The 19,471-nt window shown below is 40.5% G+C and overlaps 1 protein-coding gene across 4 annotated transcripts; it reads left to right on the top strand.

Annotated features, from left to right (window-relative positions):
* Window positions 1-214: 214 nt before the first annotated feature.
* LOC133346005 (autophagy-related protein 9A-like) lies at window positions 215-19,417 on the top strand. 4 transcript variants are annotated; one of them, XM_061557244.1, is made up of 17 exons: window positions 215-448; window positions 4,174-4,313; window positions 5,712-5,759; window positions 8,164-8,224; window positions 8,343-8,492; window positions 10,352-10,493; window positions 11,747-12,154; window positions 13,007-13,170; window positions 13,785-13,961; window positions 14,070-14,223; window positions 14,403-14,582; window positions 14,768-14,992; window positions 15,502-15,791; window positions 16,523-16,649; window positions 16,986-17,343; window positions 17,640-17,794; window positions 18,148-19,417. In XM_061557244.1, the coding sequence occupies exons 2-17, from the start codon at window positions 4,208-4,210 to the stop codon at window positions 18,151-18,153; spliced, it is 2,751 nt and encodes a 916-aa protein (XP_061413228.1). In that variant the 5' UTR covers window positions 215-448; window positions 4,174-4,207; the 3' UTR covers window positions 18,154-19,417. The 4 variants fall into 4 exon arrangements, with proteins under 4 accessions (XP_061413228.1, XP_061413229.1, XP_061413226.1 ...); XM_061557245.1 differs by lacking the exon at window positions 215-448 and adding an exon at window positions 509-873 and having other exon boundaries at window positions 17,640-17,785; XM_061557242.1 differs by lacking the exon at window positions 215-448 and adding an exon at window positions 509-873.
* The last annotated feature ends 54 nt before the right edge of the window (window positions 19,418-19,471 follow it).

The raw sequence follows: 19,471 nt of genomic DNA, 5'->3' as shown, positions 1-19,471 counted from the left end.
CCACATACTGTAGATAGAAAAATAATAAAACAAATATCACGAAGTTTCAAACGCAACACAAGCAATCGTCATCAGGTGAAAAAAAAATATCGCGGGAGAGCTGCTGAAGCAGGATGTTATGGACGTTATTTCGGTCTTGTTGTGGCGGAAATCGCGCGCGCGCGTGGTGACGTCACGTCCGGCGTTGTGACGTCACGGAGGGGGGGGGCGGGGCTCTCCGCGGCAGTTCGCGGCCGTCTGTTTACGGGCCGCTCGCTGCTCGGCGGCTTCGGCGGCTTCTCGCAATTCTCCTCACGTTTAAATAACTAAAAAAATAACAACACACGAGAAGCCAATTTAGACGGACTCCTAATGCGTTTTGAAACAACGGTTATGTGCGTTTAGAGTCATTGATGAAGCCGAGTAGTGTCGTCGAAGGGAGGGAGAGAGAGAGGCTGCTGCTGCCGCGGTGTGTTTTTTGACAGCGGGACGCCGTGTTGGGGGAGGGGGGCGGGGCTACCGCGACGACCGTCATCGGCCGCCGAGGAATCGCGAGCGCTCGCCTCGTTGTTTAGTGCGGAGCGCGCGTGGTGCTGGTGACGGTGGTGGTGGTGACGGTCGTGGTGACGGTGGTGACGGTGGTGGTGGTGGTGACGGTGGTGGTGGTGGTGGTGGTGACGGTGGTGGTGGTGGTGGTGGTGACGGTGGTTGGTGGTGGTGACGGTGGTGGTGGTGGTGACGGTGGTGGTGGCCTCACCGGCTTAAGCTGCGGGGAGAGGGTTGAGTTCTAGTGGCTGTGAGTTTGTTCGTCTCCGGGTTTTTTTCGGCTCCGTGTTGTTTTTGTCGTCAGCGGTTCTGCGAGCAAGTCAACTCCATGGCCGTGGGCTGACCCAGGTGAGTCGCGTCTCTATGCTGGTACAGGAATTCATTTGGCGAGGTCTCTTTAACGGGGTGATGACATAGGAAGGTTGCTGGCGGTGTCCCCTATTTGACCAGGGTGAGAGATATATTCATTGACGGGGACCTGTCGATATCTCTCACTCGCAACAGATGTTCGTCTTGGCTGGTTACGAACTTGGGTTTCAGGGCTCACAGGACATTGTGTTCACCATCGCCACACCGCTCAACTCCTGCCATCCTCCTCCCCCCCATCGTTTGTGGTCCTGTTTTTAAGCAGATAAGAGGGATGAGGAAGGGGTATTACACACAGTCTTTAATTCAACCAGTTGTTGAGAGGTAAATCCTAACGCTTGTCTAACCAGGTGTGAGGTGGGATATTGATGGCGCTTTCCTAACGTAGTTTATAGAGGACAGCTTAGGCCCTTTTTTAATTGTGTGAGGGAATACATCTGTCATGGCATTCGTCTGATCCTATGAGCGTTAAGGCCCGGAGACATATGTCTTAGCAAGCTGAGCGGTAGAACCAATTGGTTCTGGTAATCGTAGACTTAATTGATATGTATTGTGCATTGTTCATGTGTAACTGTGTGGCAGGGGAGGCAAAGATGCCATTTGTCTTACCAGACGAGAGGGGTTTTGTTTATGGCTCTCTTTGTTTGACAAAGACGCAATCCCACAAATTGTTTTCATTCCGTAGATGTGTATTTAGGCTATGTGTCGTAGACTGACACAAATGTGAAGCTTTGTTTAAAAAAAAAACACACCCAACGTATTGTCTGTTGTGGTGCCATGAGGTTATCGTGCAATTTCAGTTATGTACAGTATATGGGAGTGACGTTGCATTGTCATGATTATCGTGCTATGAAAGCACATGTGACGTAATTTTCCATAGCAAACCTTCAAATGCGTATCTGGCAGCCCACAACACACATCCTAGGTAGACATCTACAAGCTAAGAGCTGGTTGGTGTGTTGTGTTTGCCTCGAAGGAGGTAAGGTTTGTGAAACATTTACTCTCTAGGCCTTTGTTCATGTGAGTGTTGGGTGGCACACACTGGCCCAGCTCGCCACTATCCTTTCACCGGGAAAGAGAGCCCATTGATGTGGTCACCCTTGTAAGGGAGACCTGCGTGACTTGTTAGGCAGGGAGATTTGTGTGAATCTGTATAGCGTAGCTATTAGCCATCTGCTGTGCCCAAAAGCCGACACTGGCTGACTAAGCTTGTAAGCTAATTGTTATTGGCCGTGGCAGTGTCTCATTTCATTGGTCCCTCCAGCTGACGGCCAACACGACAGCGTAAAAATAAATTTAAAGACAAAATTGAAACTTGGCCAACGTTCGCCGAAGGGTCACGTTCAAGTTCAAAATCGTACAACTAACTAGCTCACTCTGACAGTACAGTATATGACAGACAGTGAGATGGCTGTATTGCTCTCGAGTCTTGGTTCGCTAAAATGTGGGCGTTGACCTGTAAAGGAAGCACGGCACTTTGGTATGCCTGCCAATGTCCGAATGGTCAAACAATTTTGACGGATTTGGGGTCATGGTAATGGGAACAGCTTCCTGTGGTTTCAGGTCTGCCCCCTGTCAGAAGGTTACTCTGGTAGCAGCTTTGACCAGCGACTCTCTTTTGTCACTGCATGCCCACTACGACTATTCTTAGTCACTGTAACAAACCGAAACAATGGACTTGTGGTCAACGTTTCCCCTTTTAAAAGTACAGTTTTTCTCATTGATAACTAGGAGAGTTTTTTCTTAGACAATAGTTGATGCTGGTAGATCTCAATCCCAACGTGTAATTCGTAAGGTCATGATGCTCAAATTCGTTTGTTGGAAAGGTTGACGTTTAGAAATGGACTGTGGCTGTCATGCAAACCTTGTACAGAAGAGGTGGAATCATCTTCTGAAGCGTCTGTCTCTTGTCTAGTGGCGTAAACACTGCAGAACAAAACGGCGCCTTCCTGTTTATATTCACACCCCATTATAGTGAGCAGTGTAAATGTGTGCTTTACACCAGGCTGGAAAACTGGAGAGCTGACATTTGAGTCATGCAGCGAATGTGAAAGCCATACCAGGGTTAATGGTTTTGTTGAGAGAGTATAAACGACCTTAAAAAGCATTTGTTATTACATGTACAGTATACAAAGTGTATATATTTACTTGCACAGTTTTGATGCCAATGAAGGATAATGCAAGACTGTATTCATGTTTAAAAAATTATATACATTTCTGTGCAGTTAAACATTTTAACAATGAATTATTTCGAATTTCAAATGTGGGCTTATTTACATAATGGGTTACACTACCAGGCAAGTTTGTCACGTTGCGGTGATTCATAACCTGCGAGTGGAGCAATGCCACAGTGTTTAACGCATTGTACAGTGCTATGAGTCCGGGTCAGTGTGGTTCCCTGCCTTGGCCAACAGTGGCGAGAGAGAGTTGAACTGTGCCTGACCCCCGCTTCACCAAATTGCTCTGACAATCGTGATGAAGTATGGTAAAATAACCCCCATGAATGACACATCCGTAGCGGCCTTCATCCAGCATCTAATTGTATTTCATCCTTCATTGGGCCCTGTCACGCCAAAATCGGGTTGCTGTTTGTGGAGTTTCTGTTTCCCAGCCGTTCCGTGATCGGCGTCTTGTAATAAAAATACAAAAAAACATATTAATCGTAAGATGAAGTGAACAAAAATTATTCAGAAAATAAGTTTATCAGCATTCCACCTAATACATCTGATAAATGATCGGTTTGTTGGTAAAAAATAACCAGGGTATGGAATCATGTTTATTTTGTTTGTTATAAATGTAAGATGTTTCCATACATTTTCAAATGTATAACTTGTGGAGTTTTTAAAATTTGGGATATTAATAGCACATGAGCTAAAAAAGTTTAATATGGCATGTAGAGCAAATTTAATATGTAAATATGTAGTATTTTTTTCCGCCTCTTGTCATTCCATTTCTGAATGAAGACCTCCCCCACACCTTGTGTCGGTCATAGGGTTGTTTCACCCATACTTCGTCATGCTCGTTTCTGCGGATTAGTGAAGGAGGCCCTGAGTACCGGTTCATATATCACCTCGCCACTGTGGCCAAGAATCTAACTCGGGTTCGCGGGTTCAGAACGCATTGTACTAACTATTGTAAGTTGGTATGTAAAGCATATCATAAATATATATAAAAGCATCTATTAAATGAGGTAAACATGTCATACCAAAATAGCAATGCAGTAATGGAATATGAGCGATATTAATATGTGCAGGGTTATGCACCGACCGGCATCTGCTGTAGACATGTAAAGACGCGCTGATCGACCCAGACAGAGATGGCGGAAGCAGAGACAGCCTATCGCAGGCTGGACTCTTACGATGATGAAGAGTCCCCGAACCATGAGCGGGAGGTTCTCGTGCACGTTCCCGAGGGCAGCAAAGGTACACGTGTTTCAGTCACTGTTGAATTACCGAACTGAATTAAGTTAATGCTTTGTTTTAACTTGAAACTGTTTTTTAACTTGAAACAGTTTTTAAACTTGAAAGGAATGAGAGATGTAAAATACTTACAAACATGTGTCCTGGCTTGCTGCCTCGTTTGCACTGTCCTTAGAATTATGGCTCAAATTGTATTGTAAAGTTAACATTTTTGAGAAATGTGTGAGCTGTATATTACAGTGCACATAATAGACGATGCCAAGAGATGCACCATTTGGTGATATGACTAACTAGATAAAACACATGTCATACAAAACCCGAGCTTACTAAGTGTTTTGAAGTTACATTTTCAGATTGTATTCATCATTTTTTACTTCAAAGTATAAAACTGTAGTCATGTGGTTTCTTGTGCCCCTGAAGGTCAACATGTGTTTTTTTGTCACTGCTGCTTGTTCATCTGCAAGGATTAAAAGCCCCATAATGATATGCGGTACAAACATAACGAGAATATCACCCTGAATGTTGTAGCTTACGATAAACATTGTTACGTACCCTGATGTCATTTAGAAAGCTATTGATTTAATGGAGATATGTACAGTAGCTTTGCTTACATGGAACATTGGGTTCTTAAGAAAATATTTTTAAAAGTGATGCGTGTCATGTGAGTGGTGTCCTGTTATGTGCTATTTTAAGGGAGTAATCTATAAGGAGGTGACTTTGTAAACGGCATGGTAGGGAAATTTTTGTAACTGTTATACATTTAGATTTTAATGCAGGTGTCCCTCGCATAAAGCGTGACATGCATTCCTGAAAAACAGCACGTTAATTAAATCGCGCTGGATGAAGCCTATTTTTCTATGTGAAAACGGGGGGATGGGGGGGGTGTTACTTTACCAAAAGCATCATTTAATGATTTTACCCCTGGATTTACCAAGCACGTATACATTGCATACATAATAATAACATTAAAAAATACTTAATAAGGGGTTTATAACAAATAAATGAAATATGTTACTAATTATAAAGGTTACTGAACACTTCTGTGAGCTGCTTGCAGCAGCACACAATGCAAACAAAGTTAGCAGATTTAAAATGGCTATGCCCAGCCCGTGATGCGATGATGCCATCAGAAATATATATTTTTTACTTTGAAATGTTATAATTGAAAAGATGTATTTTTATATTAAATAAAAAAAAATTAGCGTATAACTATGAAACGCATCGCTTAAGTGTGTGAAGTATGACCCTAAAAGATGAATCGCATACCTGTGAATTTGCGCTATTGGGGAGTGTGTTACGCAAGGGATGCCTGTGTGGAAAATTATTGGTTTCTTTAAATAACTGCTTGTTTGGCTTTGTATTCATTGTCAATGTTCTAAAAGTCTATTTTTATTATTTCAGCCCGGTGGAACCACATTGAAAACTTGGACTACTTCTTCACAAGAATATCCTTTTTATGTAGCGGAATTCTAATATTGAAATGATTTTAATCTTTCAGGAATGGTGTCATGTAAGGATGATAGGACCATCAATCTTTTAGAATTTAATTTATTGATCGCTATTGCTTTGTCTTTTAATGGCATTAAAACCTTCTGGCAGCTGGGGATGTACATGTCAACTACCGGAAAACGAGGTCACATCCTCCTGTTATGACCCAGAAGGTCTGGTTTTCTGAACAACCTGTGCACTTGACAATTCCCACTTGTCTGCTGAATTAGAAACAAATACGGTGAATTGCAGTGTTACCATGAGGGCACTAGTGATTTGTATGTGTCGGCAGCGGTGGTGACTCCTTTATTAAAATACATTGAATCTGGAATTATATAGCATCTCAATGTAATTTGCATGGAGGTGAGAATTAACAAGCTGTTTGTTGCAATTGCAAAAAAAATATATACGTTGTCGCTAATGTAAATATTATGTAACTCATAATCATTTTCCTTAATGCCAGGCCAGTTTTCTGACATTGAGATCTTGCTTTCCTCTTAGTGACAGTAGAGAAACGTGTGATATATTTGGATTCGCCTGTTATTTTTTTATCCACAATGTTATCAAGTAATTTATCAACAATATTCTATCAATATATTAAAATGATGAGACATTTTAAATTTATAAATGATATATTAAATATATAATTTTTTTCCATTGGTGAGGCTGATTTTTATTTCTCAGCTAATATATTATTTGTATTTGGGAATGTAGTGAATATGTACTTTTTGTTGTTGCAACATTTAACTTTTTCAATTAATACTACTTTGGTATAAGAGGAATTATATTTTTAGGTTTTTTCGGTAAAGTCACGTAGGTAAAACATTAAAGTTAATCAAAGTAAAATAAAATAAAAATCACGACGTTTCGGAGGCAACACAAGCTTCCGTCTTCAGCCACGACAGCTGTATCAAGTAAATGAGAGATTGCAGGAGCTACCACTCTGTTTATATAATGGTTGGAGAGGGGGGGGGAGGGGAAAGGGCCAAGTAAAGCACACTTTTTATTCATATGGTAAGGTGAGGCTTAAGACCAAGAATAGACTGCATAACAAAGGCTGAGCCTTTGTTAACCTGTGACAAGGAGACAACCATGAAACATGGTAAACCTGTAATAGTCTGTCAAATAATATTGGCCAACTAAGTGTAGTTAAATCTTTTTTGCATGGTTACTTTTTACACAATCATTTAAAATGGTGTAGACTTCCCAATTTTTGACTTAAAACTTTCGTGACTGCAGGAATTTATATTCTTGGTTCTTTCGGTAAAGTCATGTAGATAGAAAATAAAAATAATAAAATAATATAAAAATACAAATAAATTGAAAATAATAAAGGCAAAAACCCCACGATGTTTCGATCGCAACACAAGCTGTCTTCATGAGGCGGAAGAAGACCGCTTGTGTTGCGATCGAAACGTCGTGGGTTTTTTGCTTTAATTATTTTCAATTTATTTTTTATTTGAATTTTATTTTATTACTTGTATTTTCTATCTACGTGGCTTTACCGAAATAACCAAGAATATGACACTTCCCAATGTTGCCGTTTCTGGACAACCTTGTGGTAGTTGTGAGTATCATATGTACAATCTCTTCCAGGAAATGTCCTAAATTGTTTGTCGGTCACTGAACTCCCAACCTTCCGAGTTCCAAAGGTGGTTAGCAGTTACTCTCTAATCAGCTATTGTAATTGGATCCCGATTTTTGAGCCTGTGTATACATCCAAATGCAAATTTGCACATTGGTGTTTATGTTTGTGAAAATGATTATCTTGCGTTTTGGCACTGCTGACTGTACAGTAATGTTTCCATCGTCACGTGTAGAAATGTAATATTTTCCACACCATTTGATCTCTTGTTTTACCTCCACTGAGATGGTTGTTTAGTTAGGCACATTTCCTAGAAGAGAATTGTTTAGGTTTTGGGAGCTTCCCATCAGAATGACATTCGGAGCTCTGTTTAAAACAACTACTTTTTTACTTCACAGTAACTTTCGTCCAATGTTATATACACTGTCAGACTCACTCTGAAAATGTAGCTTTTTGGGCAAATTAATCAGTATAATGTCTAGTGACAAAATCAGATATATCTAGCATTCTGACCTTGTACTTTTTACTCAAACAATTCATCATTAAACACTATTGATAGATCATAGTATTTGTAATAAATATATCATCCATAAAGGGCGGATAGTATGATGACTTATAACCCCTGTTTGTATTTGATGGTTAAACAGTAAACCATGAAAGGCTGCTATGGCGACATGTTTGTTAATTTTATTGCTGAAGCTTTTGTGTTGAACTCTTAAGTTTCACTTGAGAACACATTGATTGTTCCCCTCATTTTCCTTAATTAAATGTCTTACATATATCATTTCCATCAGAAACATGGTTTTGCCTGCATGATGCTAGCAGAATTCTTTGAATTGGTGTAAGTATATATATAATTTTTTCAAAATTATTTCGTTGTCACAGATGTGAATACTGGTGTTAAGTGTATATAGTCTGTCCTGTTGATCTCACGTCTGGATCACACGTTTGTTTTACAGACAATTCCTCTTTGTTGTGACCTTCACGACGTTTCTGATCAACTGTGTGGACTACGATATCCTCTTTGCCAATAAGCAAGTACATCCACAACCCAGCAGAAAAGTGACTCTCTACGATGCTTTGCTTTCCAGTGAAAAATGTACCGAGAGGTAGGAATGTTTATTTAAAGTCTTGACCTTCACACATGCTTTCAGTACAATTCAGGTTTGCCATGAGCTCAAATCGAGTGGCCAAGTATAATGATGTACGTACAATGTAAACTTCTGAATTATTCAATGCTCTGACTAATACTAAAGACAGGTACTCTGAGATTTGTTTCCAAGAAAGGTGCTGAACATAAGTCCTTATTGTGTTGTATGTTAATTAAGGGAATATACACAATCAAGTGGTGGGTGATAAACTGCATGATTTACAAGACTTTTAATACACAAAGTCTTATACCTTTAAAACATTGCTCTTGATTATAGTGTATCATATGACACATTACTATTACGTGAATGAATCCATCAAAACCACATTATGTCATTTTGTGAACCACTGCCAAAATAATTGGCAGCTGTGTTTTGAATATGCTTTTTTTTCTTGAACTTTGGTTGGTATACCTGTGGTATTTACAAAACTATTCATCTGTCTTTTAGCATTGCCTACAGTTTTATACTTGATTTATACCTACGGGGGAGTTATTTTTTGAAAGTCCATTCACTTAAGATACTTTGTTTCTGGCACACAATCGCTCTGTTCAGATGGCAATTATCAGGCTGTCATATTGACAACAATATTTCAAAGTATTATATTGCCTTCAGATAAAAGCGTTATTCAACCAAAAATACAAACACTCTTCATGCATTGAATCAATGCTAAAACGGAAATTTGTGCTCTGCCTCATAATTTGAAGGTTTGCATTCGAAGTTAATCTTGCTCATGAAAGTGTGAAATTACCTTTGTGAAGTAGATTAAATGTATCTCAATGTGTAGCACTTTTCACGTTTTGAAAAGGAAATAATTTGCACTAATGTATTAATTAGCCAAACATTGTTTGATGTAAGTGGAGTTTGAGACTGTAAGTTAGTGACTGTTGTGTTATCAACTAAATTAAGGATTATATAATTTGTGTATTGCCGAGTTGGACTAAAGTATCTCCGTTTCACACCAGTCAAGATGTGTATTCTTGGTGCCACCAGTTAGGTGACAGCCACTATGAAGATATATGTGCGAGTAATTATGAACTAGCACCTGTTTTGACCTGGGGGGGGGGGGGGAGCGTGGGGTAAATTCTAGCCCCTGTGTCAATTTATATTGAGAAAAGCACAGACAGACTTGTTGCCATGCATTGGTCACATTTTGTTTTGAAAATGTATGTGCGTGGCAAGGACAAAATTAGGAGTGAGTCACATGCTTTTGCTCACGTGTTTCATTTCCCAGTGCAAACCTTGGGACATACACAGGTGCTGTTAACACCATATATAGATCATGTTTACAAAACTGCCATCAGTGTTAGATAAGTGGAATGAAGTATGAAGTTATGATTTCTAAACGGCTATTTCAAGTAATTTTAACATGAACAAAGTTTGGAACCCATGACACTGAGTAAGCACTGTACAAATCTGTTATTCGTTAAAAATAGATTTGGCACATGTTTGTTTATGTGCAACATCACATATGTGTGTTTTTATACTATGTTAGGTAAGGGATAATTGTACCAATTGTCAGCTCTAATTGGTGTTTACATATTTAAAAAAATTGTTATGTTTTATAAACTGCTAAATATATGGCAGTTTATCAAGTGGATACCTTTTATAATATAGAATCATAAAATGGGAGCTAGATATGTATATCTGTAATTACATGTGTTTTGGTCTTTAACGAAGGATTTAAATCATTACTGTTAGAGAAACCTACTGTGACAAAAACAACTCCAGACCTTAAACCGCTTTGCAGTTGTAAACACATAGAAACCTGCACATGTCAAGAGGCGATCATCTGCTCCCCTCGTCTGATGCATGAGCAGGATTCGTGGAAACAGTTGGATCATCTTCCTGATCGTGATGGCAGGGACATTCTGGCTGTATCGTCTCATCAAGGTCATCTACAACTTCTCCAGCTATTTAGAGATCCGTGCTTTCTACATTAACGCTCTCAAGATCCCCATGGTTAGTGGGCACATGCAGTGGGTGCCTTGAGAAAATGTGTGGAACACCTGTGATACTTTTCACCGTGTATATATTGTTTATGTACGCGCGTTGCTATGAGCTGACTTGTTTTAAAAGTTAAATATAAATGACAATGAGACAACTGATATATTGCATATGCCTTTAACATTTTTAGATAATGTGGTGCAGTATAAACATGGTTTTGGTATTTGTTTTTGGTCATGGCATTTAAAGTAATATATATTTGGGATATTTATTACATTCACATAGTGTAACTTTGCTAATATCAGGCATATTTAATGTAAAGAGCAATATTTCTAAATGGAACAAGAGGGTATGTTTTAAACTGAATAGATCTGAGGATTTCCCTAAAAGAACACGATGCCACTTTATTATGTGTTGTGTACCACAACCATGTAGCCCATTCATGAAGCATATATTTATGACCTCTTTGACAATACCTGAAAGTTTAACACGTAGGCTTGCGCGGGCCAATATCCATAATGCAATATTTTTTTTGGGTCAGATCGTGTAAATATATAAATGTGTCATTAAACCGCCACCACCTGACAGTCAATTAGTAAGGTTTGTCATGTAAACCGAACAGGCCAATTCATTACCAGTACAGCACACCGGTGTGTTGGAGAGTAAAGCAATAAAACCTGTATTATGAATATCTCAAAGGTTCCACCTGTTACCCAGAAATAAATACTGTATTGTGATTGTACTTGTTTACAGTATGGTAAAAGCATGAAAATACCCACTGAACACGAAAGCAGATCATTTTGATTTATAAGTTTGGAAACATCAAGGCTAATGCTTATTCCACCCCCTACTGGCAAGATTTGGAAATGTTTTTAAAGATAATTTGCAAACGTCGATTAATGAAGGTGAACGTTCGGTGGCACAGTTGTTAATTCATTGCACTAGGAACTTAGCATCCTGAGTTTGATTCCCAGCCATGGCAAACATGAGTGACGAGTTATAGCTGAACTTCATTAACCTACACTGACTAGCATGAACAAGTATGGTTATACAACCCCTGTGATTGACACAGAGTTGGAGGGGCCTTCTTCTGGTATTGAAATGACCAAAGGCTGAATATCCTAAAGATCTCTACCATCCAGATTTTTGCCACTACACACAAATTCATTTGTGAGAAGTTACACATAATCCCGTTCACCATAAAATCACCAGAGAAGAATTGTCATGTAAATATGGACTTGTGCATTTTCGTGTGGTGGCGTGTACAGGCAGAGCTTCAGAACTTCTCGTGGCAGGAGGTTCAGGAGCGTGTGCTGGCAGTGCAGAAAGAGCAGCAAATGTGCATCCACAAGCGCGAGCTCACCGAGCTCGACATGCACCATCGTATCCTGCGCTTCAAGAACTATCTGGTGGCCATGGTCAACAAATCGCTGCTGCCTGTGCGTGTCCGTGTGCCCTTCGCCGGCGAGAGCGCCCTCCTCACGCAGGGCCTCAAATACAACCTGGAAATGCTGCTCTTCTGGGGCCCTGGCGCGCCATTCCAGAGTGCCTGGAGCCTTCGGCCCGAGTACAAGCGGGCTGGCTGCCGGCTGGAGCTGGCTGAGCGACTAGGCCGCACTATCTTGCTCGTTGGCCTTGCCAACCTCGTCCTCTGCCCGTTAGTCGTCGTCTGGCAGGTACTGCGAGTGTGATATTCCATATAGTGCGCTGCAAGCGCTGTAGTCGCACGTCAGAAATGTATTTTCCACAAACACTGCCCTTTAAAAAGATTGTAAGCTAACACATTTGTAAATGCCAAAACGTTGCATGAATATCGAACGCCTGATAAATTAATACAGTAGACTCTCAATTATCCACGTGCGGGTTTATCTGATTTGTGGATTAACCGCCGCACTTCAGATTTTGGCATGAATGACTCATGGATTTTCCCTCAATCCCAAATGAATAATCTAAAAACAGTTATACATTGTTATTCCTAGAAATGTTGTTTACATGTCACGTGCTTAAACTAAACAAAGATGTGCTCCAGTTAATCCGAAAATTCACGTGATCGCCTCTGCAGTACAATAGTTGCATATCTTTACAAGTGGAGGGAGTTTTATATTGATTGCCGTGGCACTGCTCTCACTGAGTACGCGTATTGATCGGTCGATTATTTTTTGTTCATTAACAAGCAAATTGTTCTTCACTTAAACATAATTTAGACCAATATTAGTGTTTTTTGGCATAGAGATCTGCGGAAAATTTTTAGATTATCCGCAATTTTTACTTATCTGCGGCAGTCGTCTCCATCATTGGCGCGAATAATCGAGAGTCGACTGTAATCATATTGCCAATTTAATATAATCAGTTTTTTTGCATGCAATCTTTGTAACTGTAATTTCTAATTTTTCATTGAAATAATGTTCTGGAAATATGCATCAATATAAGATTAGTGAACATATTTTTATCCTTCGCTGCTGTATATAAGGTTCTTTATGTACAGTATATGGAATCTGTATAATTTATGAATGTGGTTCTCTGGTCAGGTGTTGCATGCCTTCTTCCGGTACGCGGAAGTACTGAAGCGTGAGCCCGGTAGCCTGGGTGCGCGCCGCTGGTCCCTGTATGGGCAGCTCTACCTGCGCCACCTCAATGAGCTGGACCACGAGCTGCGTGCGCGGCTGGGACGTGGATACCGCCACGCCGCCAGGTGCTTGTGCCGCACGTTAACCACATACCTGTCAACACATACGGTTTGCCCGTATTCGTGTACAGGGACATTTGAGTTTTCAGGTTCATACGGCGTACAGCCGTTTCAATATGGGCAACATTTTTTTTTGCCGCCTTTGTTTGTGTTTCTCCCTTGTGATGGGACTTTGTAGGACGAACGTTGAGATTTAGAAGGGCACGGGGTGACCAATAAGATCTGAATTGGTCTGTAATAAGGTAGGCACTGATAAGGGGTTGACAGTTATGGAACCACTACTGCGCTGAAGTCGGCTAGTAAGGGCTCCCTACAGCTCTTGGCATTCTTAAAGCAGGATACAGCTGCGGGTTTTGAATTGTGGCAGTAAAGGATGCAAATGCTAGTGGGTGTTCGGGATACTTGCAGTGCCTGCAATTGATAGGTTATTTATGCATGACAGGCCAGCATCCTTGAGCTAAATATTTGATGTAATCCATGAGGATTCAATGAAATTCTTGCAGCTAATCAAGTTGGGTAATAAAAGTGCTTTGTTAATAAAATGGTCTCACTGCTCATTGTCAGTTTCAAGTGCAGAATCCTTTGGTTCAAGGGGCTTCTCTCTTGATGTGTCGGGATAGGTACATGGACTCGTTTACGGCACCTATGATGGCTGTGCTTGCCAAGAACGTGACGTTTTTTGCCGGCTCATTGTTGGCTGTGCTGCTGGCGCTTACGGTGTATGACGAGGATGTGCTGTCCGTGGAACACGTGTTGACCGCTATCACGGCACTGGGTGTCCTGCTCACCGTCTGCCGGTAAGTAAGATTTCTTCCCAAATCTGATCCCTAATTTTTTTTCCCGTATTTAGACAATTAGAATATTTTTCTAACCACCCTCTCAATGTTTTGTGATCCTTTCCAAAGGGCATTTATTCCAGATGAACACCTGGTGTGGAACCCTGAACACCTGCTACAGGCAGTTCTTGCTCACATACACTATATGCCCGAGCACTGGAAGGGCATCGCCCACAAGACAGAAACCAGAGATGAGTTTTCTCAACTTTTCCAGTACAAGGCAGTAAGTACTACAAGAGCCACACTGCGTGTATATGTATATCCTGATGTGTATATAGCGTGTTTTTATTTCCCTGATTGCTATGGTTAGATTTTACAGTGAGTAAACAATTAACAACAAAAGTGAGTCAACAATTATGCCTGGTAATTGAGAAACTTTATTTGTGTCCAAAATGCTGATAGGCATTCATCATGGAAGAGCTGCTGAGCCCTATCATCACACCCTTCATCCTCATATTTGGTGTGAGACCAAAGGCCCTGGAGATTGTCGACTTCTTCCGAAACTTCACTGTGGAGGTGGTGGGCGTGGGTGATGTCTGCTCCTTCGCACAGATGGACATCCGCCGGCATGGCAACCCCACGGTCTGCGGAATCATCCTTGTCCTTTGTCGTCGTGTGTGATAATTACCCAATTTGATCTTTTTCAGATGAATGCTTAATTCATTTAAGTGGCTTAACTTTACAGTCTCAGAATTAATTCACAAGCCAAATATAATTCCATTGCGTTAACTTGGTAATTAAATGTTTCTCTCCCTTTTAAATCACAGTGGATGTCAGCAGGGCAGACAGAAGCATCCTATTATCAACAAGCCGAAGACGGAAAGACGGAGCTCTCTCTCGTTCACTTCGCCATCTCAAATCCCCGCTGGCGCCCACCACGTGGCAGCAATGTGTATCTCAACCAGCTGAGAGAGCAAGTGCAGCGTGACAGCACTGCCAATCCGCAGCCCCTGCTTTTCAGCTCATTGCAAACTATCGAGTCGCAATCAGGGGTCAGTAACATTGGAAACGGTGCATGCACAACAAGATAATGCATTAGTGCTATGTTTTTCTGCCTTGGGTGGTAAACATTTCTGATTTGACCCATGGACTATGTCTTTTTTCTTTGGTGACCGCTGTTATTAATCATGACGACAGACCATTATCCAACATTTTTGACATTGCCTGTTAAGAAAAGTGGGCTGGGCAGATTTGGTGGCCGATGGATGAAACTGATGAAACACTTGTAATACTAAAAGTACAGGCTTTTTTTCTGCATGAGTTTTTTTCAGTGTTAAAGAGAACTTTATAATCGTCAGCATAATGTGCTTTATGTGCACTCTCAAGTTACGGTACTGTGCGAATCAGATTGAACATGTGGTTTGGCTTTATCAGTTTGGGGTCATGGTGTACTTTAAAGTATTTCTATTCCGTGTCTTATTACTTTGTTTTTACTGCATTCATGATTGAATTCAAGTCGGGAACATTGTGCTTCTCTTTTACGTGTCGGTGTTCTGTGCAGCCATACGGCTTGCTGGGCAGCATGTTGGGAGGCCCTTCCTCGCTGACGGCATACCGATCGACGCGCGACGCCACCTGCAGTCTTCCTGAAATGTCTGCGGCTACGGCCGCTGCCACAGCACTCATGTCGCTCTCCATGCCATCTGCGTCCCTCACTCCGGGGCCCAGGGAGGAGCTCGCCGAGATGCCGGATGCCACCCCTGGAAATACCACTGTCACCGCACGCCCCGGCACATCCACTGGCGCTGTGGGGGGCATGTCCATGAGCACCGGTGGTAGAGGAAAAGTCAGGTATACAGCATAGTTTCATAATGAAAACTTTATCACAGTAGTAAATGTCCGGTATCGGTTTTAGATTTGACAGGTCCTTATCTTCATGTGAATATAATGCAGACTGCTTTGACAGAGACCAGCCTCGTCATAAGACATCAACTCTTGTTTGAACCTTAGTAGTGTCCAACAAAAACCATGCTCTGGTAGTATACGCACTCTCTCTGGTGTGGACCATTCAGTTTCAAAGACAATGCATATACTCCCAGAGCATGTTTTTTTTGTTTGCATAATCACAAGTACGTGTGGTTAAGTCAGACATTATTCCTGGCAAAAGGTTTCAGTTTCGTGTTTTTAACATCTTAACACCTGTTTTATTGCCAGTAAGGGTGAAACCTATTCTTATATGTTGATACTGGCAAGAGGTCCCAAGAATAATGGAAAAAATTTGGAAAACTCAAATGTACCCACAAATTGGGATTACACATAGCAGACTAATGCCCGTTGTTAGGCCAAGTGCCTCAGCAACCTTGTGCCCACAGGGACAGCCACTTGGGGTGCCCTTTCAAATATTTGAGATTGCATGCAAATTCCTTCTCTCTTGTATCGTGTTCCAAAAGATGCCATTGTGTAAAGAGCACTCCATGAAGAACAAATACACTCAGAATTGTAGGAAAATGTTTCATAGTCGTGTCTTATGTATCATCAATGCATTGTTGAATGTAATGAGTGTGTTTTGGACACTGTTGCAGTTTCGGAGGAACGGATTTCCGTTCCAGCAGTGTAGGCAGCAGCTTCAGGGAAGGTCCTTCACAAAGCAGCATTTTATCAGAGTTTGCTTCGGCCGAAATGAGCCTGCACGCCATCTACATGCATGAGGTATCTTACTCGATGTTGTGCCGTACAATATCCATACCTTCATTAGACATGGGGCATTTAAACGAAAATCATATTTTAGTAATTACGTTTTGTTAAATTGTTTTGCGCAAACGTTGAAATGATAAAGTAACATAAACTGATATAAATATATTATGTTCCCAATAAAGTTTGTATGTTAAACAGTATTCCTTTGAATAAATATGTAAACAAAGTTTTGTATATTGAACAATAATAAAGTGGGTTTCCAACATTTGGCATAGAGCAATAGTTATGCTTATCAAGATGCTAGTATTGACATATTTGCTGAAAACTGTCTCATGGCGTTTCTGTAACCAGGCACGCAGGAATTATGGGACAAGCGATGCCCAGGCTCGATACCATTGGCAGCAGTCTGAGAACAATGGAGACGAAGACACAATGGACGAGGTCAATGCCCTGTCTGGTTTCAGGGAGTCAAGTTTGCAGCTGCACAACACTGGCTCGAACTCTGGTTCGCACTCAAGCTCAGTTTTGGGCTCGGGCCAAAGAGAGACGTATGTGTCTCCTTCTGCAAGCATAGGCCACTCTGGGGACTATATGCCATCCAACATTGGCTCCTTGCAGGACACTCACGGCGACAGCCTGGGGCTAATGGTGACAAGAGAGAACACAGAACTAGGTGCGTTCCCCTTTCGGCACTACGGCGGCACGTCAGGTGAGCACTCAACTTCACCGGTTGTCTTTTTCCAAGAATGACCAGTACTAATAAAAAATATTTGAATACATTAGAATCCCATTACAGTATCATGCAACACCTATAGTTTAACAATTTTGAGTGCCTTATTATTTGTGGTAAAATAACTTCAACCATATTTTGGAAAACATTGTTACTGACGGAATTGCCTTTTTGCCTAAATTTATTGAGAAATGTGCAAACCAATGCTAGTTTTCTTCATGGTTGTGTCAATGGCTTGTGCTTGTGCTGCTCCACTTTCATGTTGACCCCTGAAGCATCGGAAAATATGCTGCAGCCCGAGCGAGGCTCTCCCAGGTTTGGGTTAATGCCCATGGGTGGCTGGCAGGAGGACATGGCTGGATTGGGGACCATTGACCCACATGGGGGTGTGCCCAGCTGCATGTCTCCCAACCCGCAACAGGTCAACGAGGTTGCTTACACTTTCTCTCACTGTCCCTCAACACTTGATTTGAGTTTATAGTTCATTACTAATGCGGGTAACAAAGTTTATAAGGACGAACATGACTTTGTGACTTTACCGAAAAAACCTAAGAATATGAATACTTGCAGTCACGAAAGCTTCAAATCTAGAATTAGGACGAACATGTATTGCCTATATAAAAACTTTGCATTAAATTTAAAACCAGGTACATGTTTTTTAAAATCCTTTGTTAAAAAAGTAGAGGTTTTTTTGTCAACGTTTTGACCTTTTTTTGCATATTTAGTTTCTCAAAGCAATATTTTTACTTTGAAATGACATGAACCAATTTCTTTCCATTACAGAATTAAATGAAAGGCTGCTCCTGGAAAAAATGGAAGTTGAGCTCTACAATTACTGGCATGTCTCATTTGGCCAGCAGTGGCAAAGGGTGTGTGCATCCTGTGCAATGGTGATTATGTGCTCAATGTAACAAAACAAGTACTGCATGTACTGTGTGTTTAATTTAAATGGAAATGTCTGAATCATTTACTGCAATTGATGTCCACTAGGTGTAATTGAGAACATGACTGTGTTCCTTAGAGCTTTAAAAACACATCTCTTTAACCTGCGTAGGCATTTAACTTTTCTTACATACTTTAATTTGTTATGAAAATGTATTAAAACAAGAATGCATGCTTAGATTTAAAGTTTATATTGAAAACTTTACAGTTTTTGAATCAAAGTGGTCAAAAGCCACATTCTCTACATTAATGCTGCAGTAAAAAAGGTAAAAACACGGTTGTGAATTTACTGATAGACAAATGTGGTAATAGATGCTGCAGCATTTTCTTCCTGGCAAAAACTGGCCAATAAACATATTTTATAAATGTAACCATTGAAACCTAGGTTATTACCCGAGCTGTAAATAATTACCGCTTAGATGTTAACTATGTCATGCATCCACTTTTTACTTTCTCCAAGTATACCGAGAACATAACATGGTCACATGGTCATTATTTTAATTGTTGTTATTTTTTTTACAGTTTTAATACTTAAGTGTTAAGATATGTTGTGCTATGTACAACATACACAAATATTATAACGATGGTGTAATACTAATACATGCAATCTGAAAAGAAATTATTTTCTGAAAGTTACCTATTAATGATATATTAACGGTGCTCATACGCTAAGCTTAAAACCGTTTCTGATCTCTGCTCAGTTGTACGACAGCACTTCCCCAAAGCGCATCCCACCGGGTGGCAGTGTTTGACCTTTAAGCTGTCTGATCCATGCCATTGCTTATGAATACATGTACTTTGTGCGTGCAGTGTGTTTAAAAGGACAAGTTACCCAGGTAATGAAAAGTTATAATGATGAATATGTAAAATACATGTGTAAAAATTACTCCGCGTATGCAAGTTATGGTGGAAGCTTGCATACATTGCCATGTAGTGGAATTTTAAGGCTGTTATTCCGCTGCCTGTAAACATGGGCTCAGTTTGACACTTTTTTTTAATTGTACAAGAAACGCTAATATAAGAATGTAATATAAACATTTTCAAATAGATTTTTTTTCATAGCGATGCACTGTTAAATTGTAAGATATTTAATAAATTAATATAAAACCATTGCCCGTTTTGTAAACTTGACTGCAAATGATGTGTTCATGTTTTGTTTATGCAA

Source organism: Lethenteron reissneri, chromosome 23 (genome assembly GCF_015708825.2).
Source record: "Lethenteron reissneri isolate LAM-NWPU_2019-01 chromosome 23, ASM1570882v1, whole genome shotgun sequence".
Taxonomy (NCBI): Eukaryota; Metazoa; Chordata; class Hyperoartia; order Petromyzontiformes; family Petromyzontidae; genus Lethenteron; species Lethenteron reissneri.
The sequence above is the reverse complement of the archived record's forward strand: the minus strand, read 5'-3'. Positions and strand labels throughout refer to the sequence as shown.